Source organism: Myotis yumanensis, unplaced genomic scaffold, assembly GCF_028538775.1.
Source record: "Myotis yumanensis isolate MYYU_CA2020_CCGP unplaced genomic scaffold, mMyoYum1.0.hap1 SCAF_2, whole genome shotgun sequence".
NCBI classification, from domain to species: Eukaryota; Metazoa; Chordata; class Mammalia; order Chiroptera; family Vespertilionidae; genus Myotis; species Myotis yumanensis.
This window is the reverse complement of record NW_027223753.1, coordinates 73,030,915-73,050,962: the sequence shown is the minus strand read 5'-3', so window position 1 is coordinate 73,050,962 and position 20,048 is coordinate 73,030,915. Positions and strand designations below refer to the sequence as shown.

At 39.8% G+C, this 20,048-nt stretch overlaps 1 protein-coding gene across 2 annotated transcripts in view; it reads right to left on the bottom strand.

The window, feature by feature from the left end:
- The window catches only part of DCDC2 (doublecortin domain containing 2), a 189,677-nt gene that overhangs the window by 169,362 nt on the left and 267 nt on the right, over positions 1 to 20,048 (bottom strand). The window contains exons 2-4 of one of the 2 annotated variants that reach the window (XM_070405644.1): positions 19,553 to 19,923; positions 15,399 to 15,453; positions 4,432 to 4,494 (exon numbers count right to left, since the gene is read on the bottom strand). In XM_070405644.1, coding sequence (XP_070261745.1) covers positions 4,432 to 4,494; positions 15,399 to 15,453; positions 19,553 to 19,845 — 411 coding nt within the window. In that variant the 5' untranslated portion in view covers positions 19,846 to 19,923. The remainder of the gene's footprint in view (positions 1 to 4,431; positions 4,495 to 15,398; positions 15,454 to 19,552; positions 19,924 to 20,048) is intronic. The other variant, XM_070405645.1, reaches the window with a different exon arrangement.

Here is a 20,048-nt window from a genome sequence, read left to right as displayed (position 1 = left end):
CAATCTCCAGTCTCATGATTCTTAATTCCTTTCTTATAGTGTCATGTAAATACCCTTTTTTCCTTCTCCCTATACCCCACTGACTTATATAGGTAATAATAGTTACATTTACAATTTAGCATACAGGTTGCAAAATATTGAGAAGAACTAGAAGAACTAGGAAACAAACGTCTATCAGAGATCCTGACTTGGAACAGGATGCAGTAACTAAGGAGAATGTGAGTAACCTCCTTTAGAAGAAGAGGACAGGTAGTTTTCAGAGGTCTGAGTAACATCAGTATTGATTTGGCAGAAAGAAAATATATGCTAATGTTGGACCATCAAGGAAGGAGAGTACATATTTGTCATATGTTGGCTTTCTAGCATCTGCACAATGCTGGAATAGAGTTCCCATCACAAGAAACTTGGAGGGAAGCAGATCCCACCATCACCCACAGAAGGTAAAAAGGTTGGCATTTACCTTATTAGCCCTAAGGCAGTTAAGCCTTCAAAACATGACTGTTGGTTGGCCCAATTGTCTAACTCAGAGCTTTTACACCAGTACTAGTAATGCAACAAAGCAGAGAAGGTAAAAGTTATGCCCTTGATAGCAACGAAGTCCAATTTTTACAGGTACTGCCTACAGCATCCACTGTGAAAAGTTGGGGCTGTGATCTAAGAAACTGAATGTCTCCATTGTTTGATGGTGGTGGCAGTTCTGTCCTTAACAACAAAATGTGTTCGGGGTTCTGGCTCATTCGCTGAGCTGAGTTCTCCTCCTCCATCAGAGGTTATAAAGGATATCGAACATATTTTCAAAAATCTCTTTTCTGCTAAAATAAGACACAGACATTTTCTTTTGATTACTGAAAATATACTGGCTAATTCACATGTATATTTTTTAATCTGTCTATATCTCAGTCTTTGTGAAATTACGTAAATCCTCGATATTTAAAGAAAAACTCCAAGATTCAGTCACACATGGAAGTTTATTGCATGCTATTTATTTACTAGTATATTTCCTCATTTATATAATAATAATCTCAACCATTTATCAAAGTGCTAGTCTATGGTCACTCCAGTCAGAAGGAGTACTAAGTATCACCTAGCATCATAGAGGGTTTTGTAGTTGAATAGCACTTACATGTACATTTTATCCTTTGACCAAAGGCTGTAAAAGCTAATACTATGGTGTTTTATACCACTTACAGCTACTCAAGTCACATGACTCTTATGAGCATCAGCAGCAGCGTAGCATAATTTCCATTTACTGAGTTCTAACTATATGTCAGGCATAAGGCTAGGGGCTTAGTACATGTCTCAGTATTTCTAATCTTCACAACAATTATTTAAAGAAAATATTATTATTTCCATATTTGAGATGAAGAAAGTGAGACTCATAGAGGTCAAGTGACTTATTCCTTGAGATCTTGGTGAAAAAATTCAGTTTGTCTCCAACACATGATGCCTTTCCTATTCCCTTCCTCCAATTCTGCAAGTTGCTTTGCTTGTCTGGTAACTTGCTATATGTTACTCAAAACCTCTGGTCAGAATAACTAAAGAAACCAAATGGTCCTCTGAGAGTAAACATGATAAAAATAAACAAAAAATCATTCATGATTCTTGGCTCAATATCTCTTTCTCTAATCTCTTCACACTCTATAGTAAATTTCCATGTAAAAATATTTTTGGTTTCCTGTGGGAGCCCTTTTATTAGCAGACATGCCAAAGCCATTATAAGTGCTGTATTGGAAACATTCAGTATAAATATCCCATCCTACAGGGAATAGTAGCAAAGGTAAAAACAATGTAGTAAATTGAGAATAATACAACTAAAAAATTGTCTACGCAAGATTTTTTGATTAATGATGACTTGTTAACAAAGGAAATTAGAAAACTGTGACCCTTTTTTGGGTTCAGTATATATATATATTCTCCTTCCTATCATCATTAAATTAAAGTATAATAAATAAGTCCCTTCGCCTCCACATGCCCATTCAAGAACAAGAAAGCACTCAATGATCAACTTTATTTGATACTTTAAACATTAACACACATATGTTAACACACAGTCTGTCTGGACTATGAGCTCTGCAGGACCATGTCTTAAGTCACCAACTTCCTCCTCCATAAAATGGGAATAATAACCATCCCTACTTCATAAGGTTGCTGTGAGGATTAAATTAGATAATCTTTGTAAAGTGTCTAAAACCCTACCAAGCACACAGTACAGAAACACACACACTTACAATGAGTTCTGGTTTTGTACATCTTCCAACATTTGGATTGGCTTGATGTTCAAACAGTTAACACTTCAAAGCATCGGAGAGATCCTCTTGACATCAAATTTGATACACAAGACTCCACTAACTTGATATGACTGTCACTGTTATCAAAAAACAACTTTCCCCCTGTCTCATCTATCTAGTGTCTCAGGCCAGAAATCCAAGAATCACCCAACTGCTCACTCATCACTCACATCCAGACAAGCACTAAGTCCTGTCTCTCAAATCTTATCCTTCTATCACCTCCACAGCCTCTCCCAGCAGAAGTACCACATTAACCTCCATTAATGGTCTCCTAGCCTCCAACCTTGCTGTGGCAGCAAGAGTGATCACATCAATCCATTGCTGAAAGTTCTTAAATAATTTTCAATTGGTTTTCAGAAAAAGGCAAAACTCTTTTTTAAAACCCTTTATGGCTTGGTCCCTTTCTATTTTCCAAGTCTCATCTCTTGCATATCTCTGCCACACTCTTACATCCCAACACCCTCCCATGTTCAGCCAAACAGAACTCAGTGTACATTTTTTTAATGTGCCATCTGCTCGCTCATCTGCAGACATTCACACATGCTGTTCCCTTTGCCTGAGACACAATCCCCACCCTCCCACCCCGTCGTCCCGTTGCCCTGGCTGGCATCTACTCATCCCCTCTAAGTCTTAATTTAAACATTATTTCTTCCAGGAAGCTTGTGAGGACTCCCCTGATTTGTGGTGGTGCCCCCTAGCACCCCATGCCTCTGTACTCTCCGATACAGCACGCTTCTCCAACAGACAGCAAGCTTCATTAAGGCTGTGACTTTGTCTGACTTCCTCGCCACTATACATTCAATTAGCATGATGCCTGGAATATAAATAAGTACTTAAAATATTTTTTAATGAAAGAATTTGTGATATTATTTTTTTACTACCAAAAGGAACTGTAAATATGTGATTAGTGTCATTCCCTTGAGCTTCAAACACATGCAAGGAAGCCTAAAATAATAGCAGTGGCATAAAGCAATCCATCACCAGATTCCCCTTCCCAAGATACTGCAGAATCATCTTCTATAATCCATTAGAATCACTGGAAGGCAGCCATTATGATTTTATAATTCAGACTTATCAGATGGTGTCTGGGGCACATAGCTAAACTAACATTGCTGCAGATTAAAATGCAGAAGTCTAACCAAGATTGTCTTTCTATGAATGAATATATTTTAATAAGCATCGGACAGATCCTCTTGACATCAAATTTGATGCACAGGACTCCACTAACTTGATCTATAATAATAAAAGCATAATATGCTAATTAGACCAGACAGCTGAATGACCTTCTGGACATCCTTCTGGATGACCTTCCGGACGAAGCCGGGGCTTCGAGGGCTGAGCCCCTTGCATGAATTTTATGCATTGGGCCTCTAGTATTATAATAAATAACAAAGGGAACTCAATCCCTAAAAAGATTGAGAATTACAATTTGAATACAGATAAATACTAGAAGCAATGAATTAGGGAAGTGGGAAAGGGGACGAGTTTAGAAATAAATATGAGTCATTAAGTAAAACTGCTGAAAATTCCCAGCAACAAATTCCATTGCCTACATTTCATTACATATGCACATGGTTGTGTTCAGATTGACAAATAGGTGAGAACAGCCAGACAAAGTTAATCAATATCATTGATTAAATATTTGAAACAAAGAATAACATAAGAGACTAGCAATCTGATTAGGAGAAATGCCAGCTGGGAGAAAGGTAATTTAATCCAATTTTCATATACCACCTGACTAAATTAAATATCAGCCAATTGAGCATTCATGAGAAACAAGCTATACATTTGCAAAAACCATACTAAAATAATGTCTTTGCTATAGTAAAATATATATGTGTAATTTTAAAACTGATATTTCAGATTATTTTTTAAATCTAGTTTTTGAAAACCAGCTGTGGAAAACTCCATACTAGCTAATGCAAAATTGGTAGTACTGGAATATGTGTTATCTGCTCACTTCTAGGAAAACAGGCTGTGAATGAGGAGTTTTATCAATTAGCATAAAATTTACAACATGCAACTTGGGTGATATTAGATGACTTGTTTTATAACAATTTCTATACATTAAGTTATATCATTTGAAATAGCAAAGATGGCCATGGAGGTCCATAAATATTTGAAACTCAAAAAAAATACTTACTGCCAGGAGGTGAGAAAGCACAGATACACACACAAAGCAGCATAGACTGCCTTTAGAAATTTCCTAGAGAGAAATGTTCCAGTTAAACATTAGACATTGCAAATATAACAAGTCAATTTAGTTTTCTCTTTCCCACAATCCCCTTACCACTCAGTTTTGCCCCCAGCTAACAGATGGGCTGAAATCAACCTTATTTCAACAAACCAAACATCCAAACTATGTAATCATGGGTGACATCTGAGCTGGATCTGGCTGGCTGCTTAAAAAGGAGTCTTTCACAATGACAAATGGGAATTTTCATTGTTGACCAAGCTAAACACTGAGGCACACCACCTTCATCCTTCATGATGAGATCAACCAAAGGCAAATAAATAGCCCTGGCTTTAACAAATGCCTTCATCCAGCCATTCTGAAGGACACTGAAATATGTATTATTTTGTACACAAAGATAAGACTATCCAATATGTTTTTGCAGTATGGTGACCAGTGAGAGCTAAACTACACATACACTCTTGTGCATGCCTTAACCAACACCACCCCTGAAAGGACAACGTTCTGTAGACTGTTGGAGGCTAGTCTGGGGCCAGGGGCTGAGTCCTGTGAGGTCTAAGCCTAGTCCTTGGTTTCATTAGCACAGTGTTCTCACAATGCTACTCCACCAGAAAAAAAGCACAAGGATTTAATGCTGCTCTGTGCTACTCTGGATCTGCAAAACACAACACAGAGAGAGAGAATTTATTCTAAATTAGAGAGAAATAAAATTTAAATTGCCTAAACTGGTCAGTTCCTATATTCTAGTGAAAATTCAATGTATTACCACAGATGAATCTAGGTACTTTTTTTTTCGTTTGTTTTTTTTTAAATATATTTTATTGATTTTTTTTACAGAGAGAAGGGAGAGGGATAGAGAGCTAGAAACATTGATGAGAAAGAAACATATATCAGCTGCCTCCTGCACACTCCCAACTGGGGATGTGCCTGCAACCAAGGTACATGCCCTTTACTGGAATCGAACCTAGGACCCTTCAGTCCACAGGCCAATGCTCTATCCACTGAGCCAAACCAGTCAGGGCTAGGTACTTGTTTCTTACTACTGATTCCTCTGAGTTTCACTTTTCTTATCCTATAATATATCCCTTTCTTGGATTTTCCCTTTCTGGATGTACCACATGTGGAAAAAAATTAAAACATCCCTTTGGATGGTTGCTACATCTGTGGAGGATGCTAAGTGACCTTCAGTTCTAAATACAGAATCCAGACTCCAGACCAGGAATATTCTCCAAACCCTTTATTCTCATGGTGTTGCTTCAATCAATCAAAACACACACACACACACACACACACACACACACACACACACACAGACTCAAAACATTCTGGCTAGAAGTACCAGCAAATCACAGCACTACGTGCTTATTTTTGACATTGAAACTTGAGGAATCAACATGGAAGGGACCAACATGGACTTCTGCCATTCACTCCCCCAGTTTTCTCTCACACATTGCTTCCTCCACGGAAGAGGGTTAACAACCTGGGTGGTGGTCCTTCTGGGCTCCCCAGGAAGGTTCTGGCAGCAAATATAACTCACAAAAACTTATATTAGAGGGTATTTTGTAAGTTCAATCGATCTTCATTGATCTCCATCATCTTGGTATACAACTGAATTATGCAAGACAGAAAAATATATTTATAATTTATAATAGAAAGAAGATGTAATTCTTTTAGTGAGTGTCTAGTAGTCCACCAGATTTTTTTAAAGAGGGGAGTTTCCTCTCTTCAATCAACAGCACAGCTTAATTTTGTTTCTCCCTTTTTGGCACCAGGAGTGATGGAGAAGCGCTAGTCACCATATCCTTTATAAACACTGAAGCCAATAATTAACTAGGTCCAAATAAATCATTTTCTTCCCTTGGGTTAACTATCTCTAGTATTGTTTTTCAGTCACTTTATCCTTTTTCTTATAGCTTTTCTATTTTTTTAATCCTCAGCTAAGGATATGTTTTTATTGATTTTACAATTTTATTGATTGAACCCCCAACCTAGGTATGTGCTCTGACTGAAAATCAAACCTGCAACATTTTGGTGTATGGGACAATGTTCCAACCAACTGAACCACCTGGCCAGGGCTTATAGTTTTTCTTAAAACTTTTTTCAGAGTCCTTCTACAACAATTACTTTGTTAGAATGTCTGATTCACACGTGGTCAGTGTCTTTTTACATCTTTATGGCTGGAATCTAGCCCACTGCCTGGCATTCTGCAGGCTCTTAATAAGTACTCTTGATAAAATGGGAAATCATAGATAAGTAATGCGCAATAAATGGTAGACCATACTTTGTCTTCCTTGGCTATACTTTGCTATGTATGTAGGCATGTTTTCCTGTTACTCTGACCCTGTCAAAATAATCATACTCCCATGATGAAGAATCCTGACTTCACCAGGAAGCTCCATCAGCTCCCTCTGAGCTCCTTCAAACAATGATCCTAAAATGCAAACTGAAGAGGTGATTTTCTAGTAAGTAGGTGCACAAGTACCCATCAATCAGAAGCCTGGTGAGGCTCGGCAGAACTTCAAATCATACTACACAGTCCTAACATTTCACCTTCGATGTTTCTGAATTTCATGCAGAATAGGAACAAGAAGTTCTTCTCTGCTACCGGAGTTGCCAAAGGGACCTTATATTAGTGGGGACTTAACTGAAATTTCTTACTCAGTATAGTTTGAAACTTCAATTAAGTGGCATTTTTAAGCATACACATTTAGCTGGCAATTTATTTTACTAGATACTTTTTCTATTTTTTTTTCTTAAAGCGTTGATAATTATTCACTAAATGCTTAATAAAGTTATGTCTATTTAGAACAGCTTATTACTATAAAAAATTATAATGCTCTAATTTGCATGCCTTCCAATTTCACAGACATTCAATTTCCTAAAATCATGTCTACTTTCCAAATAGAGAGGATGCAAGATACTTGGAACAACTTCCATGATGCATGTTAATGGACCAACTAAAATCACCAAACTTTTAGTTTTTTATCAGTGCTAATTAGTGTTATCAATGGATACTTTTCATTAGATCAGTGTTTTCCAGGTTGATATAAGCACCTCTTTCTCACTCTTATTCAAACATTACACACACACACACACACACACACACACACAGAGAGAGAGTTCAGTACCGAGAAAAAGGTAAAACAAAAAAGCATGAAAGAAACTGCAGTATAGCCAGTTGTCTTCAACAGAAAACCTATCTTCACTGAGCCTTGGCAAGGTCAGATTCACCTCGGAATCGCCATGACCATTGATGTGAACTGGCTCCTTAAAGAAATGATTCTTACTTAGCTGTTACATTAGAGAGGTGGGGGAAAGGTGTAAAATAAACAAGTGGAGAGGGGCTTCAATTATTATTGAAAGAACTCACAAAAGTGGGTTTTATTTCTTTGATTTTTCAATAAATTAGCAAACCTGACTAACATAATCTGGAAATCTTTTCCCAAGTTAAAGAAGAAAATACTTATGAGTTTACCTATTTAGTAGTTCCCCCTTTGAACCCAGAATTCCCAGGCTAAAGATTAGTGAGTTAAACCACACAGCCCCATACCTTTCTGCAATAAAGTTAATAATTAACACCCCATTTAATGTCTAGAATCCCATTCCCAACCAAAAGCCTTTAAGTAGCATATCTGATAGTATGTTTCATTAGAGATTATGCCTAATGATTAAACTGAAATGTGGAGTTTTAATAACGATATTCAAAACCTTACAGACATTCACTGGAATAACCAAACAGAAGTAAACCCATGCTGATAAGGCAAAGTTTTGAGGTTTCAAAAAATTCTCCCTCTCTTTCCTCTTCTCCAAGGTATTCCTGCAGTGTTCAACCCACTAAGAAGAAACAATGTTCTCCATAAATGAAAATCTAAAGTGAGGGGGGAGTATTCAAAAGTACTCAATTGAAGGCTTCTCCAACAAGGAGGCCTCCCCCTCCTTGAGAAGGCCTTCACTGGGGTCGTACTTCAGATTTCATTGTGCAGGTTCCTCTTCAAGGCAGCACTTCTCAAAACTATATACAGCACACTTATCTGTGGATGGATCACTTAGAATAAGGTGAGCATGACCTTCTGTTCTCTCTTCTTGCCTGGCATTGTGTCTATGACTGGCATATCCTATATAATAAAGATGTAATATAAAAATTGACCCACACTCCATCACAAGATGGCCGTGCCCACAGCAGAGGCAGGGTTCCCATAACACAAGATGGCTGTGCCCACAGCAGAGGTGGGGTTCACGTAAGGAGCCATAACAAGTGATTAGCAGGGACCTGAGGCTGTGTGGCACCAGGCCGGGGCGGGGCATCTGAGGATGTGCCCCCCCCCACCCGGCAGGGCTTGACGGGGGACCTCAGGCTGTGTCCCCCCACCCCAGCACCAGGCCGGGCGACCTGAGGCTGTGCCCCCTGCCCAGCAGGGCTTGACGAGGGTGGGGATGGCCTGGTCTGAATCTCACCCAATGGGGGTGGGGCCGGCCAGGTCTGGGTCTCATGCGATTTCGAGGCGCACACGGGTGGGTGGGGACTTGACTCTGGGTCCCACGGCATGCCCCAGACTCTGACAGGAGGGAAATTTTCATATACATTTTACTAATTTTCTTTCATCTTTGACATTTCTATTATAGAGAAAGGGCAAATAGCAATATTGAAATATTTCCTCTAATTAATTCTCTTTTAATGTGCATGAATTTCGTGCACCAGGCCACTAGTTTAAATATAAATGTGAGGAAAGGGGTAAAAATTACCCCTTTCTGCTGACCCTGAGAAAAATTAACAAAATAAAATTGTTCTGTACTAGAAATCAATAGAAACTTTAGGTGGAGTGGCTGGGGTTGGGGGAACAGAGGAGAAGAAGAGAGAGGAGGGCAAGAAATAGACCAAAAGCTGAAGACTGAATTGACATATAAGACCAAGGTATTTTTAAGAATGAAAAAGTCTGATATTAAGTTTTGAGTTGTTGACACTTCTGTACAACCCACAAAACCTACTCCATTTTGACAAACCACAGGTAAATTTCACCACACACAAACCTGTGGGAATAAAGTGTTTGTGTGGACATCAATGGAAAGATTTTACCTCTGAGTTGGTGGGGTCTTAGACAGACAGAGCCTGTAGGGGAACAATTCAGTCCATAAACTCAGCTAATACTTTGGAAACAGAAGCTCATGAGATGTGAGCATGAATGAGATAAGAATCCCTGCAGAAATTCACAGAAATCCCGGGGAAAATGTTAGACATTGCAAAGGCTAGGTAATGCAGGTTTAAGCTAATTTTATCCTGATCATAAGGAGATGGACAACAACAGCTGTTAATTCAAGTTATAATTGGTCTAGTTGTTTATAACTCCAGGAAAATGGAACTACTTTTCCAGAAATTAGGTGGTTATTACTCCTCAAAAATTAGTCCCATGATTCTCTGACCCATTAATAGTAAAGTTCAAAAACTGTTTAGGCCTCAAAATATGACTTCTCAATCAAAGAAGTCTACTTTATACCAAGTTCTGCTACAAAGATCAATGTTGGAAGAGTTAAAATCGAAGCACAGCAGGCAAGGAAGACTAAAGAGACAAGCTCTACGCAGTCAGGGCCACGTTGTCTGGTTCCCAAGAACAAGCCCAGTGCCTGGAATACAGCAGGTACACAACCAATCCTTGTTGCGTGAACAGCAGTCCTGTGATATAGCTCCAAATTATACCAATACGGCAATAAATGTATGACACAGAGGTTTAACTACAACTGATTTTATCCCTAAAACAAAATCTGAACAGGTAGTGGCCATGATAACTGTAGAGTTATTTGAGACACCCCACCCATATATGAACTACAGAATAATCAGGCATGCACGAGGCAAACAGGCATCTCCCTTAACTGTGTGATAAGAAACATTCAAAACTAGAGAATTAAAATGATCACCAGCCTATTCCTGCTAGGTACTATCCAGAGTGAACAGACCTCCTGGAGACTTACAATCTACCTTACAATCTCTGCTGCATATATTAACGCCTGATCGTCTAAAGCAGCCGTGGGCAAACTACGGCCCGCGGGCCAGATCCAGCCCGTTTGAAATGAATAAAACTAAAAAAAAAAAAAAAAGACCATATCCTTTTATGTAATGATGTTTTCTTTGAATTTATATTAGTTCACACAAACACTCCATCCATGCTTTTGTTCCGGCCCTCCGGTCCAGTTTAAGAACCCATTGTGGCCCTCGAGTCAAAAAGTTTGCCCACCCCTGGTCTAAAGACTACCAGGAACAGGAGCAAACCCACCATTCACAGCCCACCAAAATCAGATTTGCTGCCTCACTACAGCAAGGGGTGGCACTGGGAGAAACCACCGGATGATGCTGAGAAGAGGGAGGCAGGGATCACCTTCAGTGAGGTTTGGGTTCTCATTGAAGAGAGCTGTGGAGGGTAAGGGAAGCAGAGAGCAGTTCTGGACTGCTTTAGGTTTGAGGTGAGATTAGGAGAAATGGGGGCTAAGTAGGGGTTGTGATGAAGTGAAGGCAGTTCAGCACTTAAAGATCCCCAATAAAATATGGTTACAGCAAAGCAGGTCTGGGAGTGTCAGCAGTAAGAAAGCAATAATCCCTTCAATAGGGGGCCCTTGAGGCCTTGTACAGCTATTGCCCGACTGTGGGAGAAGCACTGTTCTCTGCTAACTCTTCAGCTGGCTTGCTCGGTGTCTATCATCCAAACTTGATGATAGCAAAACAGCCTTTGTCTCTTCCCTTCCAAGTCAATTTTCACTCTTTTAGTCAGAGATAGGCTTCGACTCACTCACACATAAAAGTATTAAGTAATCCCCCTTAGTCAAGGTATAGAAAAGAACACTCTCAAAACTTTAAAAGAAACAGGCCAAAAATAAGTTCAGTTATATTTAAAACCATTTAAAACTGGCTGACACACACCGCCTATCACATTTGTACCTTCTCAGTCCTCTGAGAATACCTCTAGCCCAGCATCTGTGCCCTGTAATAGTTGTTATACACCATGCAATCAGAGAATGAGAGGCAAAGAGAGGACTGGAAAGACGTACAGAAGGGATGAGCTACCAAGGTCAGAAGATGAGAAAAACAACTCTATGGTGTAGGGGAAGCAGGAAGATAGCTGTACAAAATGACTGAGGAGCAGAGGCGAGCATGCAGGGGTCTCTGGAAGATCTCTTTATCTGAATGTTAGTAGAACCAAGCCAGGTGTGGAGAGAGGCAAGGGAAGTCTGCTCTGAGCATACACTGCTGTCTCCAGAGCCAGGACAAATCCCCACAGAGTCATCTCCCATTTGTCTTATTCCTGTCACCTTTTTCTTCTCCCTCTTTTTATCCATCTCTTCCTTTTCCTCCCACTGCCAGGCGTGTGGGCCAAATAAGCCCCTGTGCTTCTCCTGGGTTAGTGGAAGAAGCCCATTGGAGTCCTGCCTTTCTCTGTATGCACCACTCTCCAGGAGGAAGAGGAAGAGCACTGGCTGTACTGTCAGTGTGTCTTCAAAGATGATCTTCATGGGACAGAAACCTGAGGAAGGAACCACAAAAAGACCTTCACATGTCAAGGTGACATGCACATTCTAGTGACAGTGACCTGCAGTCAGCAAGTGGATAAACATCATGTCTAAATTATTAACTAAACAGCAACCAGAATGCGGTATACACTTGGGGGAGAGTGCTCTGGGAGGGAAGGAATGCTGCCAACTCCCAGTCCTTACTGCTACATTGCCTGCCACGTCTAAAACCTTGGCCACGGTGGCCGGGACCTGATGCCACATGTTGTACGGTATCCCATCTAACTGTGAAGGTCTTTCTACAGTAACATGTTCTGGAAAGCATTAGAGTTACTGTGCTTTAAGCAGTTAGGATAACTGCATCATGTATACTGGTATGGTGGGTTTTATTATGCAGCCTGGCACTGAAAATTCAAACAGCACTAGATTACCTCAGATTTGAGAGAAATTCCCCCAATTTTGATAAGTACTTTTACTCACCTTCATACTGAAACATCTTGGAGTAAATACTGTTTGTGCTACTACTGCACTGAAACAACTCTAAACCCTCCAAATCTATAGCTTATGTCCTAAATCCACTTCAAAGGTGATTCTGTGAATCCTTCCCTGTGACTGGGAGTAGAATACGTTATCTTACTCCAAAGAATAGTGGTTATCCACAGTATTTAACAAGGTGTGTAATCTTTTCTCAGTAGACACAAACGTTGAAAAGAAATCACCATCTTAAATAATAATAATAATAATAATAATAATAATAAAAAACAGAATCTAAAACTTTTGTGGAAGTCCAGTGTTGACCAAGTCTGTTCTCAAATGTTGAATACAGATATCTTCTAACTTAAAAATTTACTGAATTCTAAAGTTGGAATATAAATAAGTTGAGGAAAAGAGAGAGGTATCTCTCCACAATAAGAATTACACACAACAAAGAATTACACACACAATAGTTAGGTTCTCAGAGCAGCCCACAAAAGCCTTTTTATTTTGTGCTCTATCCTAAAACAGCCATAATAATACCGTAGAACCATCAGTTAAAGTAGTATCTCTATGAGAAAATGCATTCAGAGTTCCATTCTGAGATGCCAGGAACCCAAAACTCTCCCTTTTGGGCAATGAAAGTCAGGGGTCCCCTTGCTCAAGCAGGCTTTGGGAATATCCATGGTGTGGACTCTGGGGAGGAGAATCTCTGTGTTGACCATCAAGACTGGGAATGCAAAGTGCCAAGTGGACATACTGCTTGTCTAGCCTGGGAGGAAGGTCTGGGCAGACAACAGTGGGAGAGAGGGCCCCAGGGAGCAAGTGGGAGCATGGGGCTTGGGGCGGTGAGGGAAGGTGCTGAAGAGCATGAACAAGGAGTTTTTCACCAACTCTTCCCATTCCCCTTGCATCCCTAAATTTCTTCTACTTCTTTGTTTTTCTTCCCTTTGGAAGGCTTTCTGGGGAAGGACTGAGAAGAAATCAAAGGCTACAGCGTGCTGGTGCAGTGAGAGAGAAGGAGAAGGGGAGGGAATTACCAGGAAGAAATAAAGTGGAAGAGATACAGTCTTCTAGTTGGAGATAAGCAGTGGGTTTTTCACTGTGAGATGTCTGTTCATAAATCAGAAGCTTGTCTGTGTGGCTCATGCATAGGTCCAAAGTAAAGAGAAAACAATAGCTACTACACCAGAGTGTAAGAAGACTTAGCAAATTAACACAAGTCCTTGTGAATGCTTCCATTGTTAATCATAATCTTTTCTTTTAAATATATTTTATTGGTTTTTTACAGAGAGGAAGGGAGAAGGATAGAGAGTTAGAAACATTGATGAAAGAGAAGCATCGATCAGCTGCCTCCTGCACACTCCCCACTGGGGATGTGCCCGCAACCAAGGTACATGCCCTTGACCGGAGTCGAACCTGGGACCCTTGAGTCCGCAGGCCGACGCTCTACCCACTGAGTCAAACCGGTTAGGGAAATCATAATATTTTTTTTTAAAGTATATTCAAAAAATTTATTGCACACCTGTTGTGCTTTGCCCGGCACAATCTCTTCATCAAAGACACTGGAATCCAGAGTAAATATATGCTCACATTTTGGGAGCAGTCACACATCTCAAATCCCATTGCAGAAATTCGTGTACAGTCACCAATTTCATGCAAGACAGCCTACTTCAAATAGTTGTGTATCCTTCGAACAAAATTATATCCAGAACTAATTCACTAATCTCTCCTTTTTTTTTTTTTACTACTTGCAATAGATATTAACCAGTGCTCATTCTTTAGTGACAACATAAGCGCAATAAAAAAAACACATATACCTTTGTCTACTTTAAGTCAAAAGCTTATCACGTTCACTAATAAGCAGTTTAACACACATTGTAAACCTAACTTATAAACATTAATTATATTTAACAATGTCTGGGATTAGCACCTCTTTCTACAATTTATTTGAATAATGAAATTAACTTCACATTCTTCAAATATTACAGAATTAGAATTTTTGCTTATGAAGTTTTGTTTGTTTGTTTTCTAGAGAGACCTATGTTGGGTATAAACACGATGCAAGAGGAAATGGCGAGAGTTGAGGAGTCTCTCTAGGGCTCTGCACTACAAATGAGAGAAACGCGTTTTCTACCAGCCATTTCTTGCCTGGCACCGCACACCATGGAAGCACTTGTCTACATGGGTCAAAATGGGAAGAGGGGAAGGCTGGGCTGGGGAACAGAATAACAGTCTGGGTTGATCTATAATTTTCCCTGTCTCGCTGGGACATTGAAGGCTGTTGTCCAAACTTTGTTTTCATCTATTTTTCACCCACAAACTAAAGAATACATCCCACAGAATATCTGAAAATTCCACTAGGGATTCAGGAGCTATATAGAAAGTAGTGCTTTAAAAATCTATTTCATCAGATTCGTTTCCAACCTCCATGCAAGATTCTGGTAGTTACGCTCAAGTGAACGTCAAATGCCAATGAAAATGGAGGTGTTCTCCTGACATCATGGGAAAATCAACAGGGTCTTTTGGAAGTCTCGGGGCAGTCAGAGTGATCATGGCAATCTCAGACACAGGGTGGCAGAAGCAATTGAAGACAGGGCTGTAGATTTAGTAAAGACTGGCATAACGGTGCTCAGAATCTCCTCTCACTTGCCAGGAAAGTTTCTTTGGATCTCAATCAGAGAACACATAGCTAAAACACTTAGCTAAACACAAGAACATGTTGTGTCTAATACTACATGTTTAGGATACCTACTCAGTCTCTTCATTTCTGATAATGCTCCCAAGAAAGAGTGAGCTTTGTCCTAAAATATATAACATCCCATTTATAAACATTAGACAACTAATCTGTTATGATTAGAATAGCATCTAAGTCTCTGCACACATCATAAGAAACACAAAAATGGCACTGCTATTTGCTTAAAGCTTCAAAATATTACTAGTTTTACCTCTGTGTTAACAATTTCCATTGGTCTTTTCTTGATGTCTCCAATGTCCAAGTAACTGCAGGGCAAAACAAACAAACAATAAGGGTTTATTTTATTGAGTTTGAGTCAGTAATACACATTTCTTTTTTAAAAATTATTAAATAATAAAGCAAACTACAGGAAATACTTAAACCTACAGCAAAAAAACAATAGCTACTAATTAAAAGTAATTATAGTAGTGGAAAATTATTTCAGCAACATCAACCAGAGCTGACAGATGTGTACTCTAAACTTCAATGTAACTGACGTCTTAGAAATACATACTTCTATTGGGGAACTTCCCCACCCTCTCCCGCAATGGTTAGCTACTAATTATGTATATGGTATTTCTAATTCTTATGGTAATTTAGATAAAAAGAATAGTTTGTCTGTAAAGCTGCTTAATAGTTCCATTAATCACAGACTTTAGGTTTTAAAAAAAAAGTACAGATAGCATGCAATAGAGTAACAACTGTGAAAGGCTGGGAAACCTTTTTCCCTAAGAGAGCACTTTAATGATACAGAAATGTTCAGCCACATGGGATGGTTTAGTAATTGGTTCAACTGACAGACAAATGGGTGGACTAGTTAACCTTTGGAGACCCCTGTTATTCCATTACAATTTGCTACAGACATTAAGTATAGTGATCATTCTTTAGCTATAGCATAAGCACAACCTGAAAATTTTATATCTGTGTCAACTTCAAGCTGTAAGTCCATCACTGTGTTCTGGTTCCACTTCATACATAGAAGGTGCTAAATAAATGCTTCAATATAAAAATAAGTATAAATCTATCATTTAATTTATAACCTCAGATAGAAAGATAGATAGGTAGATTCTCTACTTCAATTACCATAATTGCTGAATTCCCCCAAAATGTTTATATTATAATTAATTTTGGCTAAGTTTCATTGTTGTTTGCTTGTTTGGGTAGAATGATTTAGTTAATCTATACCTCTGGAGATTATCATATGTTTCCCTCACATAACAGTATTTACCTAAGGCATTGTAAATACTCCCTCTGTTTAGCAATAAATGGCTCTTTTGCTAATCTGCAGGCTGATTTCTGACATAAAATAAAAAGTCTGTCATGTGCAAGAAAGTGATATCAGATCCACAAGATTAATCTAGTAGAGTCAACTCCCAAAAATGCACAGAAAATAACAATTTCTACAATTCTCTTCTATAAAACGAAGGTTTTATGATGGTTTCAAAAATATTAGAAAAATATCTGAGTAAAGTAATTGAAGAAGCAAGTTGATCATTTTCATTTGAAAAATATTTTCCCGCCATTGCTATCTTCCCCATCATCATTTAGGCTCTAAATGGTATATTTACACTTGGATATCTTTTGGACTTTCTTTTGTTCTGCCAGGTGGTTCATCTGTTATATAAACTTACAACTGCTAAGCTTTCAATATATTCAGCATTTAAATCTTCTTGGCTTCCATCAGTATAACCAAGGATACCACTACTTTAACACAAATAAATTAACTATTCACCTGTCAGCATGGAAAACTAACCATGGAAACTGTCATAACAAGCTCAGTTTCGTGTGTGTATGAATTAAAAGCAAGAATAACCATGCAAATCTCTTCCATATAAAGAGCAATTTTGAAGTGCACCTTCTATTTGGTTTGAAACTGTACCTGTTTTTATTTTTTGAGCTGGTGCCACATAAACAAAAGAGAATATGAACTACTAAAGTGAGTCTGCAATTTTGAACTGTTAGTAGATTCTGAAGCAGATGTCCATTCCCATGACATTGTTTTATGTGGAAATTATTTTATGAAAATAACCAAAGTATATGATGAAAGGAACTGGACACAGTGATGCTTTACATTTATGTAATATTTTGGTCTTTACAAAACACATTCACATGCATAGCATTTACGTTTTATCATAACACTGTGAGGCAGATATGATGTTCCCTCTCTGTGTGAGGAAATTGATGAGCCGAGTCAAGTGGCCGACCAAGGAGCTGATAAACAACTCATTCTCAAGTCTCCTGATTTTCAGTTTTAAGTTCTAACATTCTCTGAAAATGCAATTTCGTTTAGTTCTTTTCTACAAAGTTAGACAAATATACTAAAGGAGTTTTAAGGGAACAGAAAACCATATCCAAATGGATCCCTCACCTCCCATAAAAAGATTGTCTGGCATAACAAAAGCAGCACACCTAGAACTCAATTTAAACAAACTTAGGAAAGGAAGGATGACATTGCCGTAGACAACTTCAGCGATATTCAGGAAATATTTATATACAGTTAAAATCAGAGATCACAAGCACAGATTTTATGATAAAGATTTTTTTTTGCTATCCTGAGGCGCAAGCTGAATTTTAATTAAAATATTATATTAAAAACTATGGAATATAGAGTTTCCTTACGATCCAGCCATTTTACTCCTATGTATATACACAAGAGAAATAAAAACTTGTACATGTTTGTTCATAAAGCATTATTCATACTAGCCAAAAGTGAAACAATCCAAGTATCCATCAACTGATTAATGGATATAAACAAAATATGGCATATCTATACCATAGAATGCTATACAATGATAAAAAAAATGAAGAACTGATACATACTACAACATAGATGAGCCTTGAAAACATTATGTGAAGTGAAAGAATCTAGAAACAAAAGGGCACATATAGTATGATTCCTTTTATATGAAACATCCAGAACAGACATATCCATAAAGACACAGAGCAGATTAGTTGTTACCCGAGTAGGGGGTGAAGGGGAATTAGGAAATACAGGGTTTCTTTTGGGAGTGATGGAAATGTTGTAACATTAACGTGTGGCGATGGCTGCACAGCTCCATAAATATACTAAGACCCACTTAAATGGGTGAGGTTCATGTGACATGAACTGAATCTCCATAACGCTGTAAAAAAGAAAACAACCTATGGCATATTAAATTCTCCCTACAATACCCACCCACACCAGATATAATCTCTCTCAACTCTGAAGTCCCACATAATTTGAGTTGTTTTTCTAATTGCACTTATTCCTTTATGCTCTACAGTAAGTTATTGGCGTGCATGTAGGCTCTCTCCTGCTAGACTGTAAACTCCTAAAGAAAGACAAGGAGTCATGCTTTGATCATCTTTGTTCCCCTCCGAGACCTAAACACAATTTGCTCAGTCACTGAGCGAGCTCCTTGCCAGGAACTCGGGATGAGCAGCAATAATGATCCCTGTCCTTGAGGGTCTAGCCATTAGGTACTTAGAGACAGACCTGTAGACTGATACTGTAAGCCAATCAAGTTGTCCAAGTTGTATGCCAATAGCATAACCAAGCAGCTTGTGAGCAGTCCTAGGACGGTCACAGTGGGGTGTGGTCATTTCTACTTGGAACGAAAGGTTGAAAGAATTTAAACGGGGTGAGGGTAGGGATGCAGAGAGCAATATTCTCCCCTGGTGATTATATAGTATCTAAAACTTAAAAATGATTTTAACTACAAGCCAGGTTCCAAGAAAAAGAGAAAGAAGGAAAAATAAATAAATAAAGAGGAAAGAGGAAAAAAAAGAACGAAAGAAAGAAAATGCTCAAGTATCCGTTTGGTCACTTTTGTTTTTTAAGATTCCTGTTCCTAATAATAGATACAGAGGCAGAGCTGCCTCAAACTGATTGTCAAACTGCAGTGGGAAGGCCAGAGAGAGTTGGGGGGCAGGAGGGAGGGGAGATCAACCGAAGGACTTGTATGCATGCATATAAGCATAACTAATGGACATAAGACACTGGGGGGTAAGGGAGGGTAGGGGTTTGTCAAGGGCGGGGGGGGGGGGGGGGGAAATAGGATACTTATGTAATACCCTTTGTAATACTTTAAGAGGAAAATAAAAAAAAAAAAAAAAAGAAAAAAAAAAAAAAAAAAAAAAAAAAAAGATTCCTGTTCCTTACACATAAGCTTTAAGATGTTCCCATTGACGCCCAAGTGAAACTCCTTTCCAGTCACGTTTTCAAACCCTAACCCCAACTGCAGGAGCTGAGAGGCACCAACCTCCGCACTGTCACAGCCCCTCCACCCACTGAGGTTTGGGGGAACCAGGGTCATCCCTTTCCCGGTGCTAACCGCACACCTTCCCTCACCCAGAGAGCGCGGGCGGTGGGACTGGCGGACTCACTTGAGCTTCTTGAAGGCTTCCTGGCCCCCGGCCACGTAGTTGCCCCCGCTCTGGATCTGGTCGAGCTTGCGGATGCGGTGCCCGGTCCGCGGGGTGTACAGGTTCCTGACGGCCCCAAAGGGCGCCTGCACGCCGCCCGTCACCTCCTTCAGGAAGATGTCGAAGCTGGCGACCTTCTTCTCGTGGATGACGACGCGGCGGCCCGCGAAGAAGGGGTCCCCGTTGCGGTACACCAGCACGCTCTTGACCACCGGCTGCGTGCGGTGGCTGGCCCTGGCGCCGGTGCCGCTCATCCTCCCGCCACGCCCCGGCTGCAGCCCGGCGTCCCGCCGCCCCGTGGCCTCACCGCACCGCACTGGCCGGATCGCCGGCTGAAAGGACGGGAAACAGACAAACCAGGTCAGAGCGAGCAACGGCCGAGCGCCCGGCGTGCGCCCCGCGGAGCCCCACGGGCGGCAGCGCTCCCGGCGCCGTCACGGACTTCGCGGGCCGCGGG